Source organism: Camelus dromedarius, chromosome 8, assembly GCF_036321535.1.
Source record: "Camelus dromedarius isolate mCamDro1 chromosome 8, mCamDro1.pat, whole genome shotgun sequence".
NCBI classification, from domain to species: domain Eukaryota; kingdom Metazoa; phylum Chordata; class Mammalia; order Artiodactyla; family Camelidae; genus Camelus; species Camelus dromedarius.
The window spans coordinates 28,351,323-28,373,396 of NC_087443.1; the positions used below are offsets into that span (position 1 = coordinate 28,351,323).

Consider the following 22,074-nt stretch of genomic DNA (forward strand, 5'->3'; position numbering starts at 1 on the left):
GTCTCCAGAATGACAGTCCTGAATTCTCACTGTACGCCAGTTCTTATTCACTTTGTTACTAGAGAACAAAGGAAATGAGAAGAAACTTTCCATTGATGGGAACCTTGCTCTCACCGAACTCCCACCATGATGCAATGGGCTTGATCACTCTGTGCAATTAATGAAGCACAGGATGTAAAAAAAGAAAACAGGGTTCTGTGCGAGGCTTGTTTTGCACATATATGTCACCAAGACATTGATGAGTGTCAAATTTCCCCTTTTGAATTGTATTGTTAAAAATCATGATGGGATTTTTTTTTCCACTCAAGAAGCCTTTTTACACTTTTATATGAATACACATCAAAATGTAGGCTTTTCTAACTTCAAGGAATTAGCTCCTTTAAACTCCAGAAGGATCCAGAGCTTTTCATTATGTCCCTGTATATTTATTATTCTTGAGTGAACAGTCCTTCATCTCATTATGGGGAGGATATTTTGATAAGAAGTCCTGGGTTCCATTCCGTGGGGCCAGCTGAAGCGATCATTTCATTAAAAATGAAATACACTTTTGACTCTTCTTGGCCGTTATAGATAGTAAAAATGACAGTAAGCAATCTGCACTGAGCTTTCTGTGCCTTATCTCCCTGAATCCTCTGAAGAAAGACTAGGCTGATCATCACCATCTTGTAGATTAGGCAGTTAAGTTCTAGGGAGGTTTAGTGACTTGTCCCAAGTCACACAGCTACTGAATGGCAGGGCTGGAATTTGGATCCAATTTCTGATTGCAGAGCCAGGGTGCAGAAGAACTGCCCTGCAGGCAAGGGGGAAAGGAAGTACGCAAAATCCAGCATTCTGACCTTCTAAAGCATTGCATTTCATTGGCTTTGAAAAAGGACTCCATCTAAGTGGTAGAAACTCTGGCCCTTTTCCTCTTATGATCGTGAAAAGTCAGAGGGCTGTTAAACCTAGGTGAAGAGTGTTGGAGGGGTAACTAGGAGGTGCCAATGCAGCGCCCCTGCCTGTCACAAGCTGCGCTGTTAGCGTGACCTGCTGCTTCCTGACTGGTGAGGAGTCTCTCTATTGCCTTTGGTTCTAGGGCAGGACACTCAAATCAAATCTTCATGGACTCCTATTACTTAGTGTTAATCACAGCGATGTCACAGGACTGGTTTCCTCCTGTCAGGTCTTGTTACGGGTAATAATGGATGCTCTTGTGACCACAAACATTTTGCAATAATGATCTACTCTTGAGTTCTCAGAACAGAACAGAAGTTCACCTGGGTCCTTCCTGCCTTGCCACACATACATCACTCAGTTGGTCCCAGCACTTTTCTGGAATGATTTTACCAGCAGTGAAAGATTCCAGGTTAAATACTTCCCTCCATTTTGATTGTGTTAGGCAGTTGAAGACTTCCTTGAGTCTGATTCCAAACATCTATTACCTTAAACACCAGCTTTTCAGATCAAAGAATACGTCTGCTGTGTCTACGGCTGCATTTAGAATGCCTAAATTCCATGTCCATTAAGCCCAAAGCCTCATCTCAGTCTCTGTGTAAGATATTCCTGTATTCTGTTTTTGACCTGAAGAAAATTAAACTTGTTTGTTTCACCCATTTATTAGATTAGGATACACTTATCTCTTCTGTCAGTCCAAATCCAACTTGGTCAGCTAATCTATTTATACCACTTTGAAATAGGACAGTGTATATTTAGGTTCCTGCCTCCCTGCGGGGGAAGTTTCTTTTTTTTTTTTTTTAAGGGCTAATTTGCATGTGTTTTTTAATTACAATTGGCCCCCATCAGGATGTACTAGACATATACCTTATTCAAACACTCCCTTACATTTTTGTAAATAGACTGCGATCGTTAAGTGTTTCCCATTGCTGGCATTTTTCTTTCTCCTTGCTAAGGTAGATCCAATTCTTTCTACATCGGCTGCACATGGAATCCGCTTCCATGTCCTTATCAGGGTTGTGCGGATGTTCCGTTTACTTCTGCACTGGTTACAGTGGTCTCATACCATTCCCTGGGCAATATGTGGTGTGTATACACGTATGTTTCTAAATGCATATAGGGGTCCCATGAATGCTATGTTATCAAATGGAAAATTTTTGTAGCAATAGCTCTGTTAAACCAATCACAGTCAACACTGACCTTCAACAGCAGTTTCCTAAGGGATACATTTAGGAACTTTGCTTCAAATCGGAAGCCCACAAAGGCAATCCCATTGTTCAAACTCAGCTCCCAAACCTAGATTTGCTTTGATATCTGCGACTGGGGCGATGCCAGCCTGGGAACTGGGCAGCGGAGATTTATGATGGTAATATCCAATTACATGTGTGGGACAGTGGACGTCAGGCTCTAGGCAAAATCTTTGGGGGAAGCATTAGACTAGTGGGCCCCCTATAAAATAACAGTATGGTGTAGCCAACAAGGTTTTCTTCAGAACATGACCTTACAACTGTGTCTTCTTTCTTTGTTTTTGTTCACTGAGCAGTATATTAATTAATCCTGGAAACCATCTTAAGATCCAAGAAGGTACTTTAGGATTTTTCATCGCAAGTGATGCCAAAGAAGTTAAAAGGTAAGAGTTTATTTTCATTTGCCTTCCTTTCTGGCTCAGCCATAGACATCTCCATCCATAGAGGTGGGCATGCTTCCAGGATGCACCGGGCTCTAACCCCAAAGCTTCTTAACATGGCTATGAGCATCAAAGGGTGCCCAGTCTTAGGAAAAAGAGACTGTGCTTTCAAATGCTTCCACAATCAATGTCACATCTTTGAATCAGAATAATAGCATTTTAGAACTAGGAGGGTCTAGATACCTGCTCTTTCATTTTCCAAGGGAGGAAAGTGAGTCCCAGAGAGCCTAATTGGTTGTTCAAAGTCATCTTGATTCTTGATGAGCCGGAATGACACAACATGTGACATCTGGCCCCTTGTCTCATGCTCTTCACCAGTATTATCCAGGCAAATTTCCTCTAGAATTAATTATTTTCTACTGGACATGCCGAGTGGAATCTCAAGTTTCTCAGATTAATTTCAGGTGAAACACTAAACTGGCTATATTTCGATTTGTGGCCTTCTAGGTAAGTGGCTGAAGTTGTCAGGTTTAACTCTTAAGCCTCTGTAGGTATAGCCAAGGATTTCATTGGTCCCCATGTTTCATGGCACTTTTATTAGTATCCTTAAACCTGTTTAAGCAGCCCAGGAAATCATAGGGCTTTTTGCAGAACACCGTGGAATATTGTGGTATTTGGTTCTAACCTGTGAACTAGGAAAAAAATTTCCTAGCAGAAAATATAAGTCAGATGGTCAGATAGATTGCTCAGCTAAACAACAATGCTACATAAAATATTTTAAATACATAATTAATTTTCAAGGTCTATAATCATTTATATAAGACTGTTGTCTTCGTTTATTGCACTCCTCCTCGGAGCCAGGGCTGCGCTGGGTGTTCTGCGTCCTTTGTTGCTCTTCCTTACAATAACCTGTTGAGATAGGTCTTCTAAAACTCTGAGAGCTTTGGTTTCCTCATCTGTGAAGCTGAGACAAATGATTTATCCAAGACCGTGAAGCACATGTCAGAGCCCAGACTGAAACAGGACTTTCCTTTTCTGAAACCCACATGTTCTACCACCCTTAACAGTGCCAGTGAATTCTCACGCAGAGTTCAATGTGGGCTAGCGCTGGTCTAAGCACCGGCTTCCGGATGTCAATGAACTCACTTAATCCTCTCAACAGCCTACCAGACAAGTAGCATTACTATCCCCATTTACATGTGAGGAAACTGAGGCACAGACTGGGTAACTAACCAAATATGCCCTGCTAGTGGGTCATAAAGCCAGGATTTAAAACCAGGAAGTCTGGTTCCAGAACTTATGCTCTTTTTCCCCCTTTCTTTCTTTTTTCTTTTTCTTTCTTTTAAAAATTTTATTTATTTATTTATTTATTTATTTATTTATTGGCATAAGGTCAGTTTACAAGGTTGTGTTAGTTTCTGGTGTAGAGGAATAGTGGTTCGTTCTTAATTATTTGCCAAAAGGTGAGCCTGCAACGCAGAGCAGCAGACCTATGAGATTTGACAGCTGACACTTACTATTTTCTTTCTCTTCACCCACTCTTGCAAACTAACCATAGTAGTTATAAAACCTTTTAGGAAAGAAAAAAAATGGAGCACAGCAGTGAAAAAAAATCCTTGAAATTGAGCTTTCTAATGACTTAAATTTACTTCTGCAAATTGGGAAGGGATTGTCATCATTCAGGTATGGAAGAGGAACATCTCCTTATCCAGTTCCCCCACCAAAACTGGGTTCACTGGAGAGAGGAAAGTGGGGGTAAATGGGACTGAAGCTCCTCCAGATCTTCTGGAAGAGAAGGTTGTGCCCTGGTCCAGACTGCAAGGCACAAAAGCTGGAAACAGCATCTCAGCACCACGCCGGGGGACTGGGGAGCAGAGCGGTACCATCGATCACGTGTCCCTGCCGGATAGCAAATAGAACATGAACATTTGTGTAATTCTGTTTCCTCTTGCATCTCTCACTAATGAATGTCACAAATACCAGGCAGTCCAAAAAACAAATTACCTCCTGTATTAGGGAGTGCAGTATGTCTCATTTCAGTGCTTTATGGCATTCACAAGTACATGCTGGCACCATCAGCCTCAACACCAGCCTGTAATTTTCCGTGCTGTGTGATGTGTCAAGAGCAAATGCTGTCAGTTAGGGGATTCAATAGATGAAGACTGCAGAAAACTGCAGAAAGCACATTGGAGGTTTGAATGAAACTAAACAAGTTTTGTAAAAATGGAAAAGTTGATTATGATGATCTAGTATTGGGTTTGCACCCTCTGCTGCAAGAGAACAACAGAGAAAGTTAATGGATTTGTAGCTCCTAGAAACTTCCCAATGCAAAGTTTTAGAAAGAGAGGCATGAACCCCTCCAAGAATTCTCACACTCATTTGTACATCAAATGTCTGTAGGACACTGACTTTTGAGAACACTCTGTACTAGGTGCCGGGGAGGCAGTGGTGAACAGTGGAGAGAAGACCCTGCTCTCATGGGCTCACATTCTGGGGAGGAGAGAATTGCAGTTTTGTTTATTCGTGATGCAAAGAATTAATGCAAGTGTCACTGACTGAGACTGGGTGTAAAGGAGAGCTACTTGAGCAGGGATGGGAAAGAATCCGTCATACAAAGATCAGAAGGGAAGAGAAGGCATGGTGGGGGAGATTTCGTTGTGTTCGGGGAGCCTCCGGGAAGAACATATCTGGGTCAGATGAGGTTAGAGAGAAGGCAGGGGCTGGTTTCCATAGGACTTTCTGCTGAGCTTGCGCTTTTTATAATATGGCGGCATTGGTGGCTTTAAACTGGCAGTGATATAGTCTGATTGATGTTGCTAAAAGGTGTTTCCTACTGCATTGTGGAGAATGGGGTGTAGTAGGGTAGGAGGGGAGGCTCATGGACTCAGAGACTACTGCATAGTTTAGGCGGGAGAGGATAGCTGGGACTAGATTGGTGAGTACAGGTGGAGAGAAGTAAGACCAATTCAGAACATATTTTAGAGAGTCTGTAGGACCCATTGATGAACTGGTTATAAGAAGTGGGGGAAAAAAGAGGAATCAAGAAAGGAGCCTAGATTTGGAGCTTACATGATTGGGTAGATGATGGCTCCATCTTACTGAGATGGAGAAAACTGGAGGGGGAGCAAGTTTGGGGTGGTCAGAAATTCAGAATTCTAGCTGGGCTAAGTTAAGCAGGAGAGGCATGGTGAGCGTACACATGGAGATATCATAATGCCAGTTGGATTTAAGATTCTGACATTCTGGGAAAAGGTGAGGACTGGAGAAGTAAGCTGGGGTGCTGTATCAGTGAGGGTCCTGGCAAGAAACAGATGGCACACTTAAATGGGAAAATGGAGGAGAGTTTGATGAAGGGACTATATAAAGTTGTGGGCAGAGAGTTAAGGAAAACCAACACTGGATGGCCAAACACCCCAGAGCTAGTAACAGAGGGACACCACTCTCAGCCCTCAATCTGCAGTCTCAAGGGGAAGGAGGGCTCTCAGAACCTGGAGAGAGAGGTTGTAGTGCAGGAAAGGCTGCCTGGCAGGAGCTGGGTCCTTCAGCAGAGAAATGTTGCCACGACCATTTCATGACCTCTTTCACCCTCCAGTCTCTTGCTGGCTTCTCCCATTGGCCAAACGCAGCAGGAAACCTGAAGGCAAGGAGATCCTAAAGGCCAGCCTTGCAGGACACGGCTCTGGTCTTCCTGATGGTGCATGGGGCAAGGCCACTCGCCAAGGGCTGCTTGGAGCAGGCGTGGGGTGAGGAGGAGAGGGCGTCATGAGGAGAGCAGAGAGGGCTGAGGTGGGAGGAGGAGGGATGGGGGTACCCACTCCCGAGCAGTGTGAAAAGGCTTCTGGAATCCACAGCCATGGATTTAAAGTGAGATCAGTCAGCAGAGGCGTGCCCTTTCCCCAGTAGTGCGCAGGTGTGCAGTAAGGGGTGAGCATGAGAGGCAGAGGTGTGTGGGAAGAGAATGATGCTTACAGAGAAAGACCATTTGGCAGAAGTCAGCTGGAGTTAGTACTCTGTCCCCTTCACTTGGGGGGGGTGTCTCCAGGTCACCACAGACCTCTCCCCGGACGTCCCGTACCCCTATTTTATTTATGAACTTTACCTGCTGGATCTTTGTGTAGTTCACTTTCAGAATTCAGCTTTAATTCATGAAGTAATTATATTTTATCTTTTCAATAGTCTATTCAGACTCATTCTCATCTCACCATCTCTTTAGTGGAAAGATAGTAGGACCTTGGGCTCTGGGACTATATTATGTGGATTTGAATCCTGGCTCTGCCACTTTTAGCTGTGTGACCTTGGGCAGAATGCTTAACTTCTCTGTGCTTCAGTTTCCTTATCTTGTATAACAGAGATAATAATCCTATCTCCTTCAAAGGTTTGTTTGAGGATGAAATATGTTCATTCTTATAAGATGCTTAGAACAGCTCCTGGCCAATGATCTGTGCTCTATAAATGTTAGCTATTGTTTTTGTTACAATTATTATTATGTGTAGAAGTATCAAAAGGGGAAGAAAATAATCAAAGGCAGTGGAAGCAAAATCTCTTCCTTCTTTCCTGTCCTTCCGCTTTCCAGGCAGGTCATCACTGATTGGGTCCTTAGTGGCATTGCCACTCAGGCAAACAATTAGCTGGCTTTTCTTTTTTGTCCATGGACAAAAACTGGCATTTAAATAGTGGATGAGCTGCTAGGGTGGAAAGAGCACTGGACTTGGATTCAGAAGTCCTGGAGCCGGCCAAGGTCCAGAAAGGATGACTTTGGGCAGGTCACCACAACCTCCTCGATTTACAGATGAGGACACCGAGTCCCAGGGACTTTGGCTGCAAGTTCTCCATGGTCTCTTCCAAATCCTGAAGTCTTACTGTTGGTTTCCAATCAGTGCCAATCGTAAATGAAGTCTTGTGAAAACCATAAAAAGGAACCAAGAATAAAAGGGTCAAGAATTATGTTGATTTCTTCCTAGCACAGGTCGAAGAAAGACCATGTTCCTCCCTGGCATTCAATTGCCTACTGGGAGTGGTGAAGGAGGTAAGCCAGGAATTTTGTTAGTCCCAGTATCCAGAAGGTTGTTTCAATGAATTTTATCACAGAACCCTCAGGACTGAAAGGACACAGCCCCTCAGTGAATTTTAAACAGCGCTCCAGTGATCTTGTTTTGTCTCATCCAGGGTATCTCTGACGCAGCCACTGTACCTTGTAATCACATATCGACACTTGAATCCCGTGAGGGGATTTGCTTGTTGATTGCTTCCTCTGGGTCTCCTTCTATCCACCTCAACCCTGTAATACTGTCTGCCCACCTCAGCCCAGGGGGCAGCTGAGCTGCGCACCTTAGAGAGAAGAAAACCTTCACTGATGGCGTGTTATCAGGCTTGGAGAGCATGGGAGTGGGTCCAGCCAGTTTGAGAGTGAAATATGGGCTCGAAATCCCAGAAGGACTTGCCCTGTCCTTCTCAGCCTCTCTCTTTGGCTGACCAGAGAAAGCACTTTAAAGTCACAAGGCTAATATTTTTATTTGACTGAGGAATGTCATCCTTGTGCCCCTTTAGTTCCTGTTTGAGCAGACTGTCAGGATGTTGAAGGTGTATTTAACTTCCCACCGAGGGCCCAGCGCTGGTTTCCCATGTGTTCTGATGAGCAGCATTCAGTGCTGTCCTCCACAATGAAAGAGGAATGAGCAGACGTGGTGTGTCACATCAGCAGTCTTTCTCCCGGCTCCTTTTCAAATAAAAAGTTCACGAAAAGAAGCACTAACTCAAATTGCAGAATCCTATGTTTGAAATGAATGGTCTTGCAACAAACATTTCCGTCTGTAAACGTCTAAACTTTTCAGAAGATTAAAGGAAATTAGTGCTGGCGTGTTTCATTAATTTGGCACCACGATGGAGGAAATGTGGTCCTCATTTCACTTGGGTGGATTATGAAACGTGTCAGTTTTTCCATTCTCTTTCTCCAGGGCATTTTTTTACTGCAAGGCCTGTCATGATGACATCACGGATCCCAAAAGAATTAAAAAATGCGGCTGCAAACGGCGTAAGTAGTGTTTCTTTCCCCCTTCCCTCCCTCCTGCCTTCCTTTTCCCCCAAAATTCATTTCCCTTCTCCTTTCCCCTTTCAAGAAACACTAAACATCAAGAGGTTTCTTGAATATGTTTATGTTTCACCCCGCAGTTTAAAGAGACAGGAAAGAAATACCTGTCCTTGCTTGATTAGAGCAGAGGATGAAAAATCACCGCTGTCAACACCTGGGCATGAACCTCATGCCTGATCCTCACTTCTTGACTCTAAGGGGATGCCTAGGTAGATGTGTCCAGTCGAACACTGTCAATACGATGTATGAAAAGGAGGGCAGGCGAGGCCTGGGAGGAGCGAGTGTTTTTGCACAGTGATTTCCGACGGATGGGGGACCACCACGTGTAAAGATGGCTGTGCTAGGGCTGAGAGGGGAACTGAGTCTGAGGACTTGGTCTCCCAAATGGGAGCGGACTCTTTCCATTTGGGGTTCCTGCAGTTTTGGGTACCGAAGCCCAGAGTTCTCAGTTGTGATACCCTCGGATTGGCCCAAGAAAAGAACTTGGTCATCACCGATGGGCTTTATTTGCCATTGTCCCAGTGACCAACCTCAAACCCCATTGCCCTTTGGGGTAGACTAGATTGGGCTCACGATAGCTTCTGGTGTATCCTGTTTCAAACTCCTTACAAAGCAGCTTGCCAGCGGGACCTCTTCAGAAAGATACAGTACATCAGGAATGTTGGAGGGTGAGCTTTCGAAAAGCTAGCGCTTGAAGTGAGGTTTGCAGTGATTAGGTTGTGTCGCCTGATGAAATTGTGCACAACCCTAGAGGAAACAATAGCGATGCCTCCCTCCCTGTGGTGACTGAACGTTCCCAGTGCTCGTGGTGATCATCATCCCCTTTGCTCCTCACCATGACCCCGTGTAATTGACAGGGGGTGTTATTAATCCCATTTTATAGAAAGAGGAGACTGAGGCTTCAAGTTTAGTGGGAAGATGAGACTGCTGAGAATCACACAGGTCTGGCAGACCAGGTTTCAGGCTCACCTGAAGGTCTCTCTCGATGCTGCATCCTGATCACTTTTGCAAGAGAAGGGCAAGGTGGATGACCTTGGGTCTGAGGAGTAAGAACCCAGTTATAAGAGATCACTCCATAAAATGCTTTTCACAGGTACAAACCAGACAGAAGGGCCCCCATTCCTGAGATATACTGATCGAAGCCAGGACTTCCTTCACAGCACCCCTAAAAGGGGGCACAGTAAATGCAAAATCAGTGAGATAGAAGCATTGCTCTGCTGGAGCACGGAGGAGACACTCAACCTCGTGGGCGAAGACCCAGGGGTAGCACTCTTGGTCCAGAGCAGTTTCTATAGAAATCCTCTCAGGCTGGTTGCTCCCCCTTCCCCACTGACTTAACACCCATGGCCCCTCATCCACCAGCTCTGACACCTCCCCAAGATGAGTCTCCGTATCGCTTGACAAGAGCTTCTAACTTCTTGGGGCCTAAGAATTCTCCAATCCCTACAACCTACCAGGAAGAGCATCTAGGGGCCTGTCTGTCAAGGCACAGAACAGACTCACTCCCCATCCATCCCCCAGATGCAGTGACTCAAATGGCCCTTCTCACCAGGCCGAGCACCCAGCTCAGCACAGTTGGTTGGAAACACAAAAACACAGCTCAGATGACCCGGCATTGCCCAAATCATTTCCATCCGAAGGAACACAGCACCCCAAGGCGGGAGTTCAGGAGAAAGGGTGAACTCTTTTGTGAGGGAGCACTTGTAGTGGAGGGGATTGGGGCGTGCAGGAGAGCACTGAGGCCTGTAATCCATGACGGGATATTTGCCGGGGAACCTGGCCCCTTGGGGGTGTCAGTGAAATGGTAAGGCTTCGTTCCCTTGTCGAGTAGCCATTCATGTGTTTGTGAGGGCCTTCTTTGTGCCCAGTCTTACTCTTGTTGCTAGGGATGGAGCGGTGAGTGAGCTAGTCCCTGCCCTCCTGAAGCCTTCACTCTGGTGAATGGAGACAAACAAGGATCATAGAAATAACAAAACACCTTTAGAGAGGGACAAGTGCTCCAGAGAGAAAGGGGATGGGCTGTGGGTGTGAGGAACCTGTTATGGATGCTGTTTTAGCTGGGAAGATCTGGAAGACCCCCTTTGGGAGGTGACATTGAAGCCGAGACCCGGTCCAGGTAGGCAGAAGAGCAAGGGCAAAGGCAGGGATAAGTGAGCGGTGTTGGAGGAAAGGAAGGCAGGCCGGTGGGGCTGGTGGGACTGGGGAGAGAGTGGTATGAGATGAGGTCAGGGAGGAAGGCAGGGGGTATGGTAAGAAACTTGGGTTTCGGTCCTGCAGTACATACAACCATTGGAAAAGTTTAAGCAAGGTAATGATATCGCCAGTTCTTATTTTAAAGGGTCTCTTTGGTGACTGATCAGAGAACAGGCTCTCGGGAGGCAAGTGTAGAGATGGCAGGAGGAAGAGAGACATCTCCGACTCTTGCTCTCACGCCGGCATGTTCCTCGCAGGGCCATAGTGGTACCCAGCACACAGTTGTTTTTTTTTTAAGTCCCTAGAAATGAGGATTTGGCCTCTAGGATACTTTTCCATCTTGGTTCCAGGGAAGCAAACAGCAGCTGACTTTCACCTCACCCTGGAGAGAGAGGCACATAATTGTTTGAAATAATTCCCCTCTCTGCATTTCCTTTAGCATTGGCTCAGCTAGTGAGTCGAATGATTGCCCATCCTGCACAGCACAGATTGCTACTGAAGGGCTGTCTTGGCGAAGCCAAGCTGGTGTGACAAGGGTCTCACTCCCTCTCTCTGCACCCCTCTCCCTCCTTGGGCTCCTCAGCTGTGAGGTTAATATTTGGTAACAATCAGAATTGTCCAAAGATTGTTTTTCCTAATGAAAAGGCCATAGCAGCCTGTGTTACAGAGGGCGGGTGCAGCTGTGTATGTGTAAGGGGTGGTTAGACTACAATGAATTATTAAATGTGAGCTTCCCTGGGTATGCCAGGCAAGTTAAGAAATTGGGGAAGACAGGGTTTGGTTGCAAGGAAACTTTCATTAGAAGGAGCTAGAATTATTAATAATGCACTGGGAGGTTCCCCTGCCTTTGGATGTGTCCTCAGTTGGAGAGGGCAGCTGACTCACGTAACCAATTGTCCAAAGCTGGAAGGCCACATATTAATAGTTCACCCTGGAATGATACCGCTCCCTGAGGGCAGAGCTGATGACACCCCTGGTCTTTATCCGCAGTTTTCTAACCCTCCCCTCCCAACCTAGCTTTTCCCTTTCCACACCCTCCTCCACCCCGCCCCCAACCTCACCATTCACTGATAAATGAATTCACGTTCATTCAACCACCTTCAACGTATTGTGTCATACTCTGGAGAAATATCGAACGTGGCTGTTCCATTCCTGGAAATTCTGTGGTAGTACAGCTTAACGTTTGCATTTTTCCCCCCATTTCTTCATAGTTCTCCAGCAAGGAAGAGAGTCAAATTCAGCCGTCTGGCCAAGGAGCAAGCTCTCAGAATCTACTGTTTACCCATTTTCTTTTCCTGTGTAACAAGCCTGGTCTAATGAGTTACATTTTCTCCCCCAGCCTCTAGAAGTTGGCCGAAGGGTGGACTCCTAGGGGGCAAGTCATGTCTAAATTGCTGTGTTTGAAGGAATTTCCTGTAACTTCTAATCATTGACGTATTTTTTGATTTATTTTTTTTCTCTTTGCTGCCTTGGAATACGGCCCCTACTCTATTTTAACTGCACACTGGTAGTGATATATTGTGAGTAAAACGGGTTCCCAGCAGCCCGGAGTCCAGTTCCCCCTGTCTTTCTCTAGAAGAGATACTTCTTTTATTTTCTGTACAATTGCAGTTCCTTTTTTCTTTTGGTATTTATGTTGCATGTAGCAGTGACATCGTGCCCCCAGCTCCTTCATCCAACAACCGTCCGCAGAGTAGCTTGGAGCTGGAGAACCTGCGAACAGGGGACCCTTCCTGTTCATCCACCCTCTCCTCGCCCCCCCAGCCTCTTGCCAGCTTCTGGCGCTTGTCTTATTTTTCCATCTGAAAATAAGACCTTGACAACCAGTGTTTCTCTTGAAGGCCTTGTCTCAGGACCTTTAGGGGACGCTGAGTCGGCTGAGGTCATTACCACTAGCTCTAGAGGCCTCGTCAGTGGGGGGGGGGGGTCATTGCCATGCTTGCCTTTGATAAATTATACTTGGTATCCTCTGCTGTCAAGCTTGAATTCCTATCCTGAAGGGAACACATAATGCTACATATATATTGCCGTGTTGTGATATATATATATATGTATATATATATGATACGAACCAGTACATTATATGTAAAAATGTAATTTTTATATATAAGCGTTGAGATATTTTATAGAGAGAGTGATGTATTTATTATAATATATGTGCCTCTCTCTACGAGAAAGTGCTTGTTAGAGAATGAATTGGACACCCAACTTTGGGACAGTAAGTATCTAAATTGCCTTCCTGGAGACAAGTATTTCCACAGTGGTAATTATTTCCTATGGTCTCTGAAGTTCCCTTGCTTTAAAATAAAGTTTCTCCTTCAACAGTCCTCACTGGGACATACCCAGTTCCCCTTTGGGTGTTAGGCATCTTGCAAGATGCTTTACGTGTTTAAGGCAGAAAGAGATGACTTGAAGAGAGCATTGCATTTCATTGATGAGCGGTGTGGAGGTCTGAATGAGTGAATGTAAGGCTGCATCCCTCACTTACTCAGGGAGTAGGAGCCCTCACCCCCAGCAAGATGTGGCAATTGGTGGGGAGCTTTTAGGCCAGTATTTCTGTGTGTGATTCAGAGCGGTGACACCAGCAAAGAGCATCGGTCTTTACTTACGTATATAAGAGTCCCAGCCTGCAGACCAGTTGAGTCCAACGGCCCTGGAATTTGGAGGAGATGTCTCTGCACCTGGCCCTCTCCAACTCCTCTGCAGCAGAAGAGGCAAGTTGGTCATCTGGTTTGGGCTCGCCTTCAGAGTTTGAGGCTATAGAATGCTCAGTGTACCATTAAAACAAAATAGTGACCTCCTTCAATTCGAAGCAAAATTCGGCCAAACTTGACTCCAGGGCTCCCTTTATCTGCAGAACACCTACAAAGATGGCTTGAGGGCATGAACTACTTTCCTACCTGCAGAGCTGCCTACTGTATCTAATAACGATCCTTCAGAATTGGAGGGAAAGCGTGATGTCAATCAACAAACAACTCGAGTGCCAAATTCTTCTGTCTTCTCCAGCCACAACATGGCGTTGAGGGCAGGACCAGCTAGCTCGGTGTGCTCTCTACTGCTGACACTAACTCGCTTTTCCTTCCCCTTCTTTCTGCTTTCTTGGAAAAACCACCTGGAAGATTTTTCTCCTCTCTCCGGAAGCTATTAGGAGGAATTTTGCTAAGTGAAGACATCCTCCCTCATTTACAGGACTTGAGAGAATGCTCTCGGATTCCCAGTGTCACATCAAACAAATGCCTCAACCTGACACCTTGGTGACTCTTTCTTCCATGGATGTTTTTACTTATACTTTTAATTTCTGCCGAGCATATGAAGAGCAGTTCCGGAGTTCAGGCTTGGAAATAATCCTTCCTTCATTGGACTGATTTTAAACACGACATTGCAATCTGACAAATGTCTATAAATTGAATGGCAGAGATTTTTTTTTTTTCCTTCCACACCAGTCTTCCCTTGAATTGCTCCATTTGAAAACTGAAATCTCTTTCCCCCAGCCGCTGGAACACTCTACCCGAGGCTTTCAGTCCAGCACCACTTTTCCTGCCCCGGCCAGCCCACCCTGGAAATTAAGATCCTACAATTGGAAATTGGCTGACAACTGGGTTGCTGATGCAGGAGGCAGATGGTGCTAAGAACGGGATGGAATCCAACTCCCTTTTCCATTCCAGGCTTGGCTCCGAAGGGCTAACCAGCAGAGAACCTGAGCTTGACAGCTGATTGTCAGTGTGACCCGAGGAAAGAGCAGTCACTAAACTATGTCTGCAGCAGGCACTTCTCCACAGCTTTCCCTTCTTCTGGTCATGACCTTTGAAAATAGAGGAAAAGTTGTCCAAGAGGACGTCTGAGAAACCTTCCAGTCTGAAACACTTCAGAGTAAACAGCTTTGATGATGTCCATTAGGGAAATACTTTTATTTAGTCTCTACAAATAGCACTAGGAAGTCATAATGGAAATATTGGATGAATAGCTACTTCACTGGGGTGAAGGCGAGCACATAAAAGCTTTTCCTCAAATTGGAAACCTGCTAGGACAGAGTTCTTAGAGGAGGGAGATGTGACCCAGGGTCCAGTTCTCGGCAACCACATCACCAGTTTGAATCTGTGGCACCGGTCCAAGAGCAAGAGCCTTATGATGTGGGCCAGAGAGAAAACTGAGTCCCCAGAGGCTTATATTTCTGCTTTCCCAGACTTAAGTCCGCCAATGGGGGCAGTTAATTGAGCGTAAAGTTCCAAGAGCCCAGAGATGGAATGACAAGTAGCTGCGGGGTTCGCACTGCCCAGAGACACGGGAGAAGCTAGAGCAGGGCTTTTAGGAGACCCAGCCAGCCAGTGCTGAAATGGCCCTAGTCTGCAGGACCCATGTGCTTGCAAGGTGCCACTTTTGACCACCTTAGGGCCGTGTCCCAGAACCCCTCTCCCCTTCGTCCCCGCTCTTCCCTGAGCATCTGCTGTGGATTCGGAGAAGCCATTGAATTGAAATGCCATTGAGCACGTTTTAGTTCAATTCACAGCATCCTCTTCCTGATAGTTCAGGTGCTGTGTTAACCAGCTGCTCTTCCACACAGATCCACTAGATGTCCTCACAGATCTACTTAGTATTACCGTTGAGCTCAGGGAAAACTCCCTTTTCTGAGGCCTGAGACTGGGGAGGAGAGCATTGGGCCACGAGGTTAAAAAGAAAACCAGCAAACACCACCAGAGAGAGGGCACTTCCTATGGCCAGGGAGACTATAGGAAACTTACTCCTGTTTTAAATAAATGTTGAAACTTGCAAAATCGCTCTTTGAAACCTAACCTTGGGAGTTTTTAAGTGGTACGCTGGTATCTGAAATTAACCTTCGAACCTACATCAGCTCTAGAAAAGGAAATGATCATGGAGGCGTGGAACTAAAATACCAGTGGTTCTGAATCTTCACGATTCACTAAAACAAAACCGAAGGATTAGGAAGCCAAAGAGAGAGCCAAGGGGGGAATGAAGGATGGTATTTTCTGAAGGAGGAGGTCCACGACTTAATTTTGATAGAATTTTATTTTACAACTCGAGAGCGTAATTTTACACAGAGTGTCCACATCTTCTGGAATAGCGACCGCCCGGGAGGCACATTCTCATCCGTTCTTAGTTAAAGAGCTTGTTGGTGACTCACATCATGACCCAGAGGGAGGCTCTTCCTGGCTGGAACACACGTCCTTCAAAGCCTGACGGATCACAGCCACCAGTCAGGATGTCAGAATGGGCCTCACCTCTTGAGAAAGTGGACACAGACGTTTAGAGGTGAAGACATCTGACAAGGGGTCGGTGAAAATGGATTATTCCAGAAGTAGAGTAAAAACAGCCCACCTCCCTTGGTCTAGACATTGTCATTCACAGAGGTTTGTCAGTGTGTGGGGCTCCATCATTTTTAACTGTTTCTGTCTTGTCTTTGAGCCTTTCATTAATATCATTCTTGCTGATTTCTTGTGTGTGTGTGTGTTTGTGGTGGTGCTTGTTTGTCTTCTGAGATTTCTATTTTGAATTTGGTGTGAGTGTGTGAAACTGATGACTGGGAAGGAATGACGAGAAATAGCATGTTTTCTTTTTTATGCATATGCTGCTTGGAATGTGAGTGCTTATAATTTACATTTAATCTTCTTATAGCAAATGGGGTTTTGGGGGGAGGGGTTTGCTGCTTCAATGACCAGTTTCAGCCTGTGCCTGCATGCTAACACTATGAAATTTTAGAATAATGCATGGTCTCCTGAGGGGCCAACAATAACAACTGCAAACCGTCCCTGAGGGGTACTGGTTTGAAGTTGTTTCCTCCTGTACCCTTAGCAAGTGGGAGGTTTCAGTCACCCATTATGATGGACTTCCCATCCTCCCTCCCCTTGTTCTTAAAGACAGTATGTGTGTGTGTGTGTGTGTGTGTGTGTATGTGTATTTATGTGTGTGTGTGTGTATATATATATATACACACATATATATACATATATATACATATATATATATGAGCTTTCTTTCCCTATAAATGTGTCAGAGTCTATTATGGTATACGAACCCAAAAATGGTGTATGGAAACAAAAACCAGGCACGGTTGCTAATGAGAAGCATAGCATTTCAGAGTTTGATGGGCTTCTCTTCTGCTACAGCATTTGATTAAAATTTTTTTTTCCAAAACGGTTTATCTACAGTGAAACAAAACATCATTTTTATTTCCCTCCTCTGTGTAAATAACCCATCCATATTTCCAGTAAAAGAACTAAGAAGGAATAAAACAAGCAAGTGGTCTGCAAGTGGTCCCCCAGATCTGGATGTACTTAAAATAACTTTATTTTCATGTCTTCAGCTGAAGACTGTTTTCCCTTTCTTGACTTCAGCAACTGCTGTTTGGGGTGTCTGGGCAATCACACCGTGCCTTCTAAATTCTGATTCAAATGCTATAGTGGAACTTTTTTTTTTTTTTTTTTTTTTGGTAAAAGCTGAGCTCAGGAACGATGTACCCTACCTTGAACAGGGGTGGGGCTGCATCATGATGATCTGAACAGCTGACTGGCTAGGATGCTCAAAGAACACGTCACTAAAAATGTGAGCCAGGGTTACGGGACTGGTGTTGCTGCTGAAGCAATTCTCATTCATCTCCCCCCAGTGCCTGTTCCTCACGATCATAACGTTACCCCTGCTTGACAAATATACTGTATGGCAACTCATAAAGGTCTTAGAACAGGACTTGACCCATTCAAGAGATTTAAACCCCTCTTCCTGGTGACTGGAACATTCAAAGAGGGCAAAACCACTAGTCATATTTTAAAGTAAGAGTGCCACCATTCTCCACAAAGGAAAGGAAAAAAAAAAAAGATGGGGGAAAAATGACTCTCAGAATGGAAGGTGTGGACACAGGGAATAACACCTCTTCCCTTTCAAGTTGCTATTTGGCTGTGATGCTCGGAGGAAACATGAATTCTTCTCCCATCTTGTGAGAGAGGCAGGCAGGTTCATGTCAAGGATAAGCAAAAGTGGTGGCCTGCTGCAGCATCAGAATGAGGTGGAAAACGCTTCTCGTTGTACTGAAATAGAAATTGGCATTGTACTGAAATATAAGATGAAGCACCCTGAGAATGACCGCAGTGATGTCCAGCAACTCTGGTAGGTTAGCGCTCAAGCTGGACTCCCAGGCAGCGTAGAACCTTTGATACCAGCTCTAGAAGAGCTATCACTGCCTCATGCAAATCTCAACAAGATATTTTACATGGGATCTGTTCTCTCATTTCATGTTTCATAATTTTTCATCTATTTTGGCCAGTATTTTCTGTATAAGGAAAAAACTAATCATTAACCGATAGCCCAGTTGCCTTCTGAATTTTTGGTAGATGGGGAGAGAAAAGCAGATGCGATTTTCAGATTCTCTCAGCTTTCAGCAGAAAAATACACCCATGAGTAGCTAAATGAATTCCAGTAGACCCACATCTCATATGCTTTTGGTGATTTCTGATTTGCAAACTGCCTTTAATGTCAAATATGCAGCGTTAGCCTTGAGTAGCTGCATTTCTTATATGGACAGATTTGGATATTTGTTCTGTCAAGAGTAAATTTAAATTCCTGTAGGCATCATGTAAACTCACTCTGGGGAAGTTCAGCAGAGGCAGCCTCAGATTCTACATTAACACGTAATCGTTTCACATCAAATTAGATGCAAGCTTGTCCCGGCCTCTGCCTAATGCCCAGAAATGGATGGAAATTAGAAAGCCGACATACTAGATATTTTTGCATCTTGCAAAAAAACATTTATTGGGCCAAATCAGCAATTAATTGATCGGCTGTGTGTATATTTTGTCCTCCTGTATCAATCGCGCCAGGGGAAACGGTGTTGGTTACACTTCTGCTGTCTATATGCGTGCTGCTTCTCATCCGACAACCCGGTTGTCATCAGCCCTGCCCTTTCCCGTGGTCACCCGCTTTACTTAGCGGAGAAAAACCATGTGCAATAGATAGCCTTGGGGGACTATAAAGGCAATTTGTATTTTCTCTGCTTTTTCCGATGTCCGACTGAACTGTTGCCAACAGTCACTCTGCATTTTTTTCCCCTGGGTCAAGACTGTTATGTGAACTAAGACCTGTGTTCACTCCCTTCAGCTCCCTTCCAGCTGCCTTGCTGTGTGTGACCTTGTCATTAACTACCGCTCTTCCTCTCCTCCCATCCAACCACACGGTGATAGCCAAGATGTCCATCTACCGGAGAATGAGACGGGCATGTTGTTTTGATTGCGGACGTTCTGAGCGTGACTGCTCATGCATGTCAGGCCGTGTGCGTGGTAACGTGGACACCCTTGAGAGAGCCTTCCCACTTTCTTCTGTCTCTGTTAATGATTGCTCCACCAGTTTCCGTGCCTGTAAGTTTAACCCCAACACACGCACTTCCGTGTCTGTGCTGTCTGTGGTACCATCCCCGTCTTGTGTTGTGCCCTGTGGTCCTGTGCGTCCGTCGGGCTGCTGTGTTCTTCCCGCTGTGACCATGTATGTGGTGATGTGACGCCCATGCTGCCTGTGTCCCTGTGTACATGCCGGGGAGGCCTCCCTCCTGGTTCTGTGAACTTGCTGTGTTTTCTTGTAACAGTGCATAGTCTGTGATCTTATAACCTGGTGATATTATTCCTCTCTCCTTTAAAAGCATATAAATTGGAAATTAATGTGACTGCAAATCAAACACTATACTGATACAGAGATGCATGGAAATGTATATCTTACTATTTCGGGAAAGAGGTTAGACGTCAGATGGGGTCAAAGGGAGGAAGGAAAACGGTGTAGAGAGAACAAGCCAACTCTGGCATGAAATTGCTTTTAGTGAGCTTAGATAGTTTCCCAAATACAACAGGGTTGCAATGCAGCTGGCTTTTATTTTATTATTTTATTTTATTATTATTATTTTTTTTTTACTGTGTCTCCCTAACCTGTATCTCATTCCTCCAATGCCGGATTGCCTCCTATGCTCTGAAAGAGTATTATGAATTTGCCAGCCTGCACAGACTGGTGGATTTTAGAGCCTCCCCTCAATATGATGACCAATTCAAAGGCTCATTCCATTAATATCTTTTGTTTTTCAAAAAATATAGTCCCCCGTTTAACTAAGGTATCTTGTAGCGATCATGATTCCAAACAACAACAAACACCATCAGCCAGGAACTTCCATGGTTTCCTTGAGCCCATCACGCAGGCCTTTGGGGTCAGTCTTACTTGTCACCCACAAGCTCAGAGCTGTTGAAGAATCTCTCGAGGTGGCAGCTGAGACCACCCCCCCAATCCTTGTCTTCGGCACTGACTTTGCTGGTGTTTTACTGACATGGTTTGTGGGTGATGTTATAGAAACTTCCAGCTTGTTCACTGAGGGTTCTCGTCTAAGGGCAGAAGAGGTTGTGGTTTGCGTGAGGACTCGGATGCCTTAAAGTCTAGCTGTCACCTTCTTTTCCCTTGTTTTGGTAGCATGGGAGGAAGAAGACCATTCTTCCATCTGTGTTCATCCCTTCCTCTTGTAAGCAGCCACCACATTTGTTGGTGACCATGTTGTCATCCACTCTCCTCTCTTCCAAGTGCCCAGAGCCAGTTAAACTAAATTTTCACCAGCAGCAGTTAATTCATGCAGGTAACAAGGAGGGAGAAGAGCCCTTCACTCTTGAGAATTTGTTCCCATGAAGAATTTGCTGACCCACATGCCGGTGTTGAAGGCGGTCCCAGCAGGGGGTGCTGGCGCGGCAGTGATCCGGGGCTTCCGGGGTGGAGCCTCGCTTCACTGTATGCAGTGGAGCCGTGTGCCTTGCCGGGTGCTGGTATCTGAAGACGCAGTTCAGGTCGGAGACATTATTTGTGCAGGGAGCTGTCTTTGAGGCATTTGGGAAAGTTAGCTCTAGGACCGGAGAATCATTATCCTCTCTGATTTGTGATTCACTGCTCCTTCAGAACAGTGCCAGGGGACAGGATTCATGTGTTAAATTGATTCTGAGTAGGCGTTGTGTTGAGAGGGGTTTTGGACTGTCTTGGTCACATTGACCTAAAATCCTAGGAAGGAAATTTCCTTTAATATCTTTCTTACAGATGCCACAGTATGTGTCCTTCCTCCTTTATTCTCATCACGAGAGTTCTCTCTGGCTCATGTGATACCGCCAAGGTAAACTGGGTCGCAACCACAGAAAGAATTTGTTTGTCTACAATGTGTGGCAAGACACTGGTTCAGACAGGAGCTGGAGGGGAGAGAGGAGGGGTGGGCGGTGGTGGCACAGTTGGGCCACATCTCTGATTGATGGTGGTGGATGTATCCGCCAGCCCCCCCCCCCCCCCCGTTACCCGTCTGCCTGAGGCACAGCTTCTATTTTCAAGCAACCACTAGGCTCTAAAACCTTGGCCCAGAGACCCAGTGGAGAGAAGGAAGGAGCCACTCAGACTCTAAACTGAGGCCTGTGGTCATGTCTTGGCACCAGCCACCCATATCAATCGCAGTGAAATCTGTGTTCCCTGCGGGAGGCCCGCAATACCCAGTGTGTGCGGTGGAGAAACCCTCCTTGGAGGGATTTTTCAGCTCTGCAGTTTCCTCCAAGTGTTGATGGAGGCCAGGAGGAGAAAACCTTGGGGTGGGAGGGTCCCGGCTTCTCAGAAACATCCTGGGCTTGAGAGGCTTGTGCTTCTGTCCCTCCACCATCAGCCCCACCGTGGAAAATGTGGAGCTTTGGGCTGTAGGTTGAAGGCTTAACTGGTACTGACAGCCTGGGGTGGGGGGCTGCCTCTCTGTTTCATCAGTCTCCCCGCCGTCATCACTCCCATCAAACAAAAGCAGATTTCATCCATCCCTGTGTGAGTCCACTCACCTTTGACCGTTAATAATAAGTTAGAAAAATCTATCCCAATTTGAGCCCCTTCATGCAACCGCATAAGCCCTTCTTCTCCAATTAAAAAATGTCTGTCTCTACGCAGAATTCCACAGGCAGAGCTCCAACAGCAATCCCCGGGCTTCCCTCGCTGGTGGTGGGGTTGGATGTGCCCATTGGACAGAGCTGGTTGCCTCCAAGAGCGGTGGTGAGAGTGGGCTTTTCATTAAATATGAGCAGATGTGAAACGTAGAGGGTTTGACAATTAGAAATGGCAGGAGAAGGGCCCTTGAATCAAAGTGAGGTCAGATGGGCAGATCAGATTACTTCTCTTACATTCTTTAGTTGTTCTGAAAATCATTTTGAATTAGTGTCAGCAGAGCCATGATGGGTTTTGCCCTTTGTCTTTT

At 45.5% G+C, this 22,074-nt stretch overlaps 1 protein-coding gene across 17 annotated transcripts in view; it reads left to right on the plus strand.

The window, feature by feature from the left end:
• Positions 1 to 22,074, plus strand: part of KCNMA1 (potassium calcium-activated channel subfamily M alpha 1) — a 711,615-nt gene that overhangs the window by 566,790 nt on the left and 122,751 nt on the right. For 11 of the 17 annotated variants that reach the window (XM_064488015.1, XM_064488017.1, XM_064488021.1 and 8 more), the window contains exons 17-18: positions 2,477 to 2,563; positions 8,515 to 8,591. In XM_064488015.1, coding sequence (XP_064344085.1) covers positions 2,477 to 2,563; positions 8,515 to 8,591 — 164 coding nt within the window. Of the gene's footprint in view, positions 1 to 2,476; positions 2,564 to 8,514; positions 8,592 to 19,027; positions 19,202 to 22,074 lie in introns of all 17 variants that reach the window. The other 6 variants (XM_064488018.1, XM_031462128.2, XM_064488006.1 and 3 more) reach the window with 1 other exon arrangement.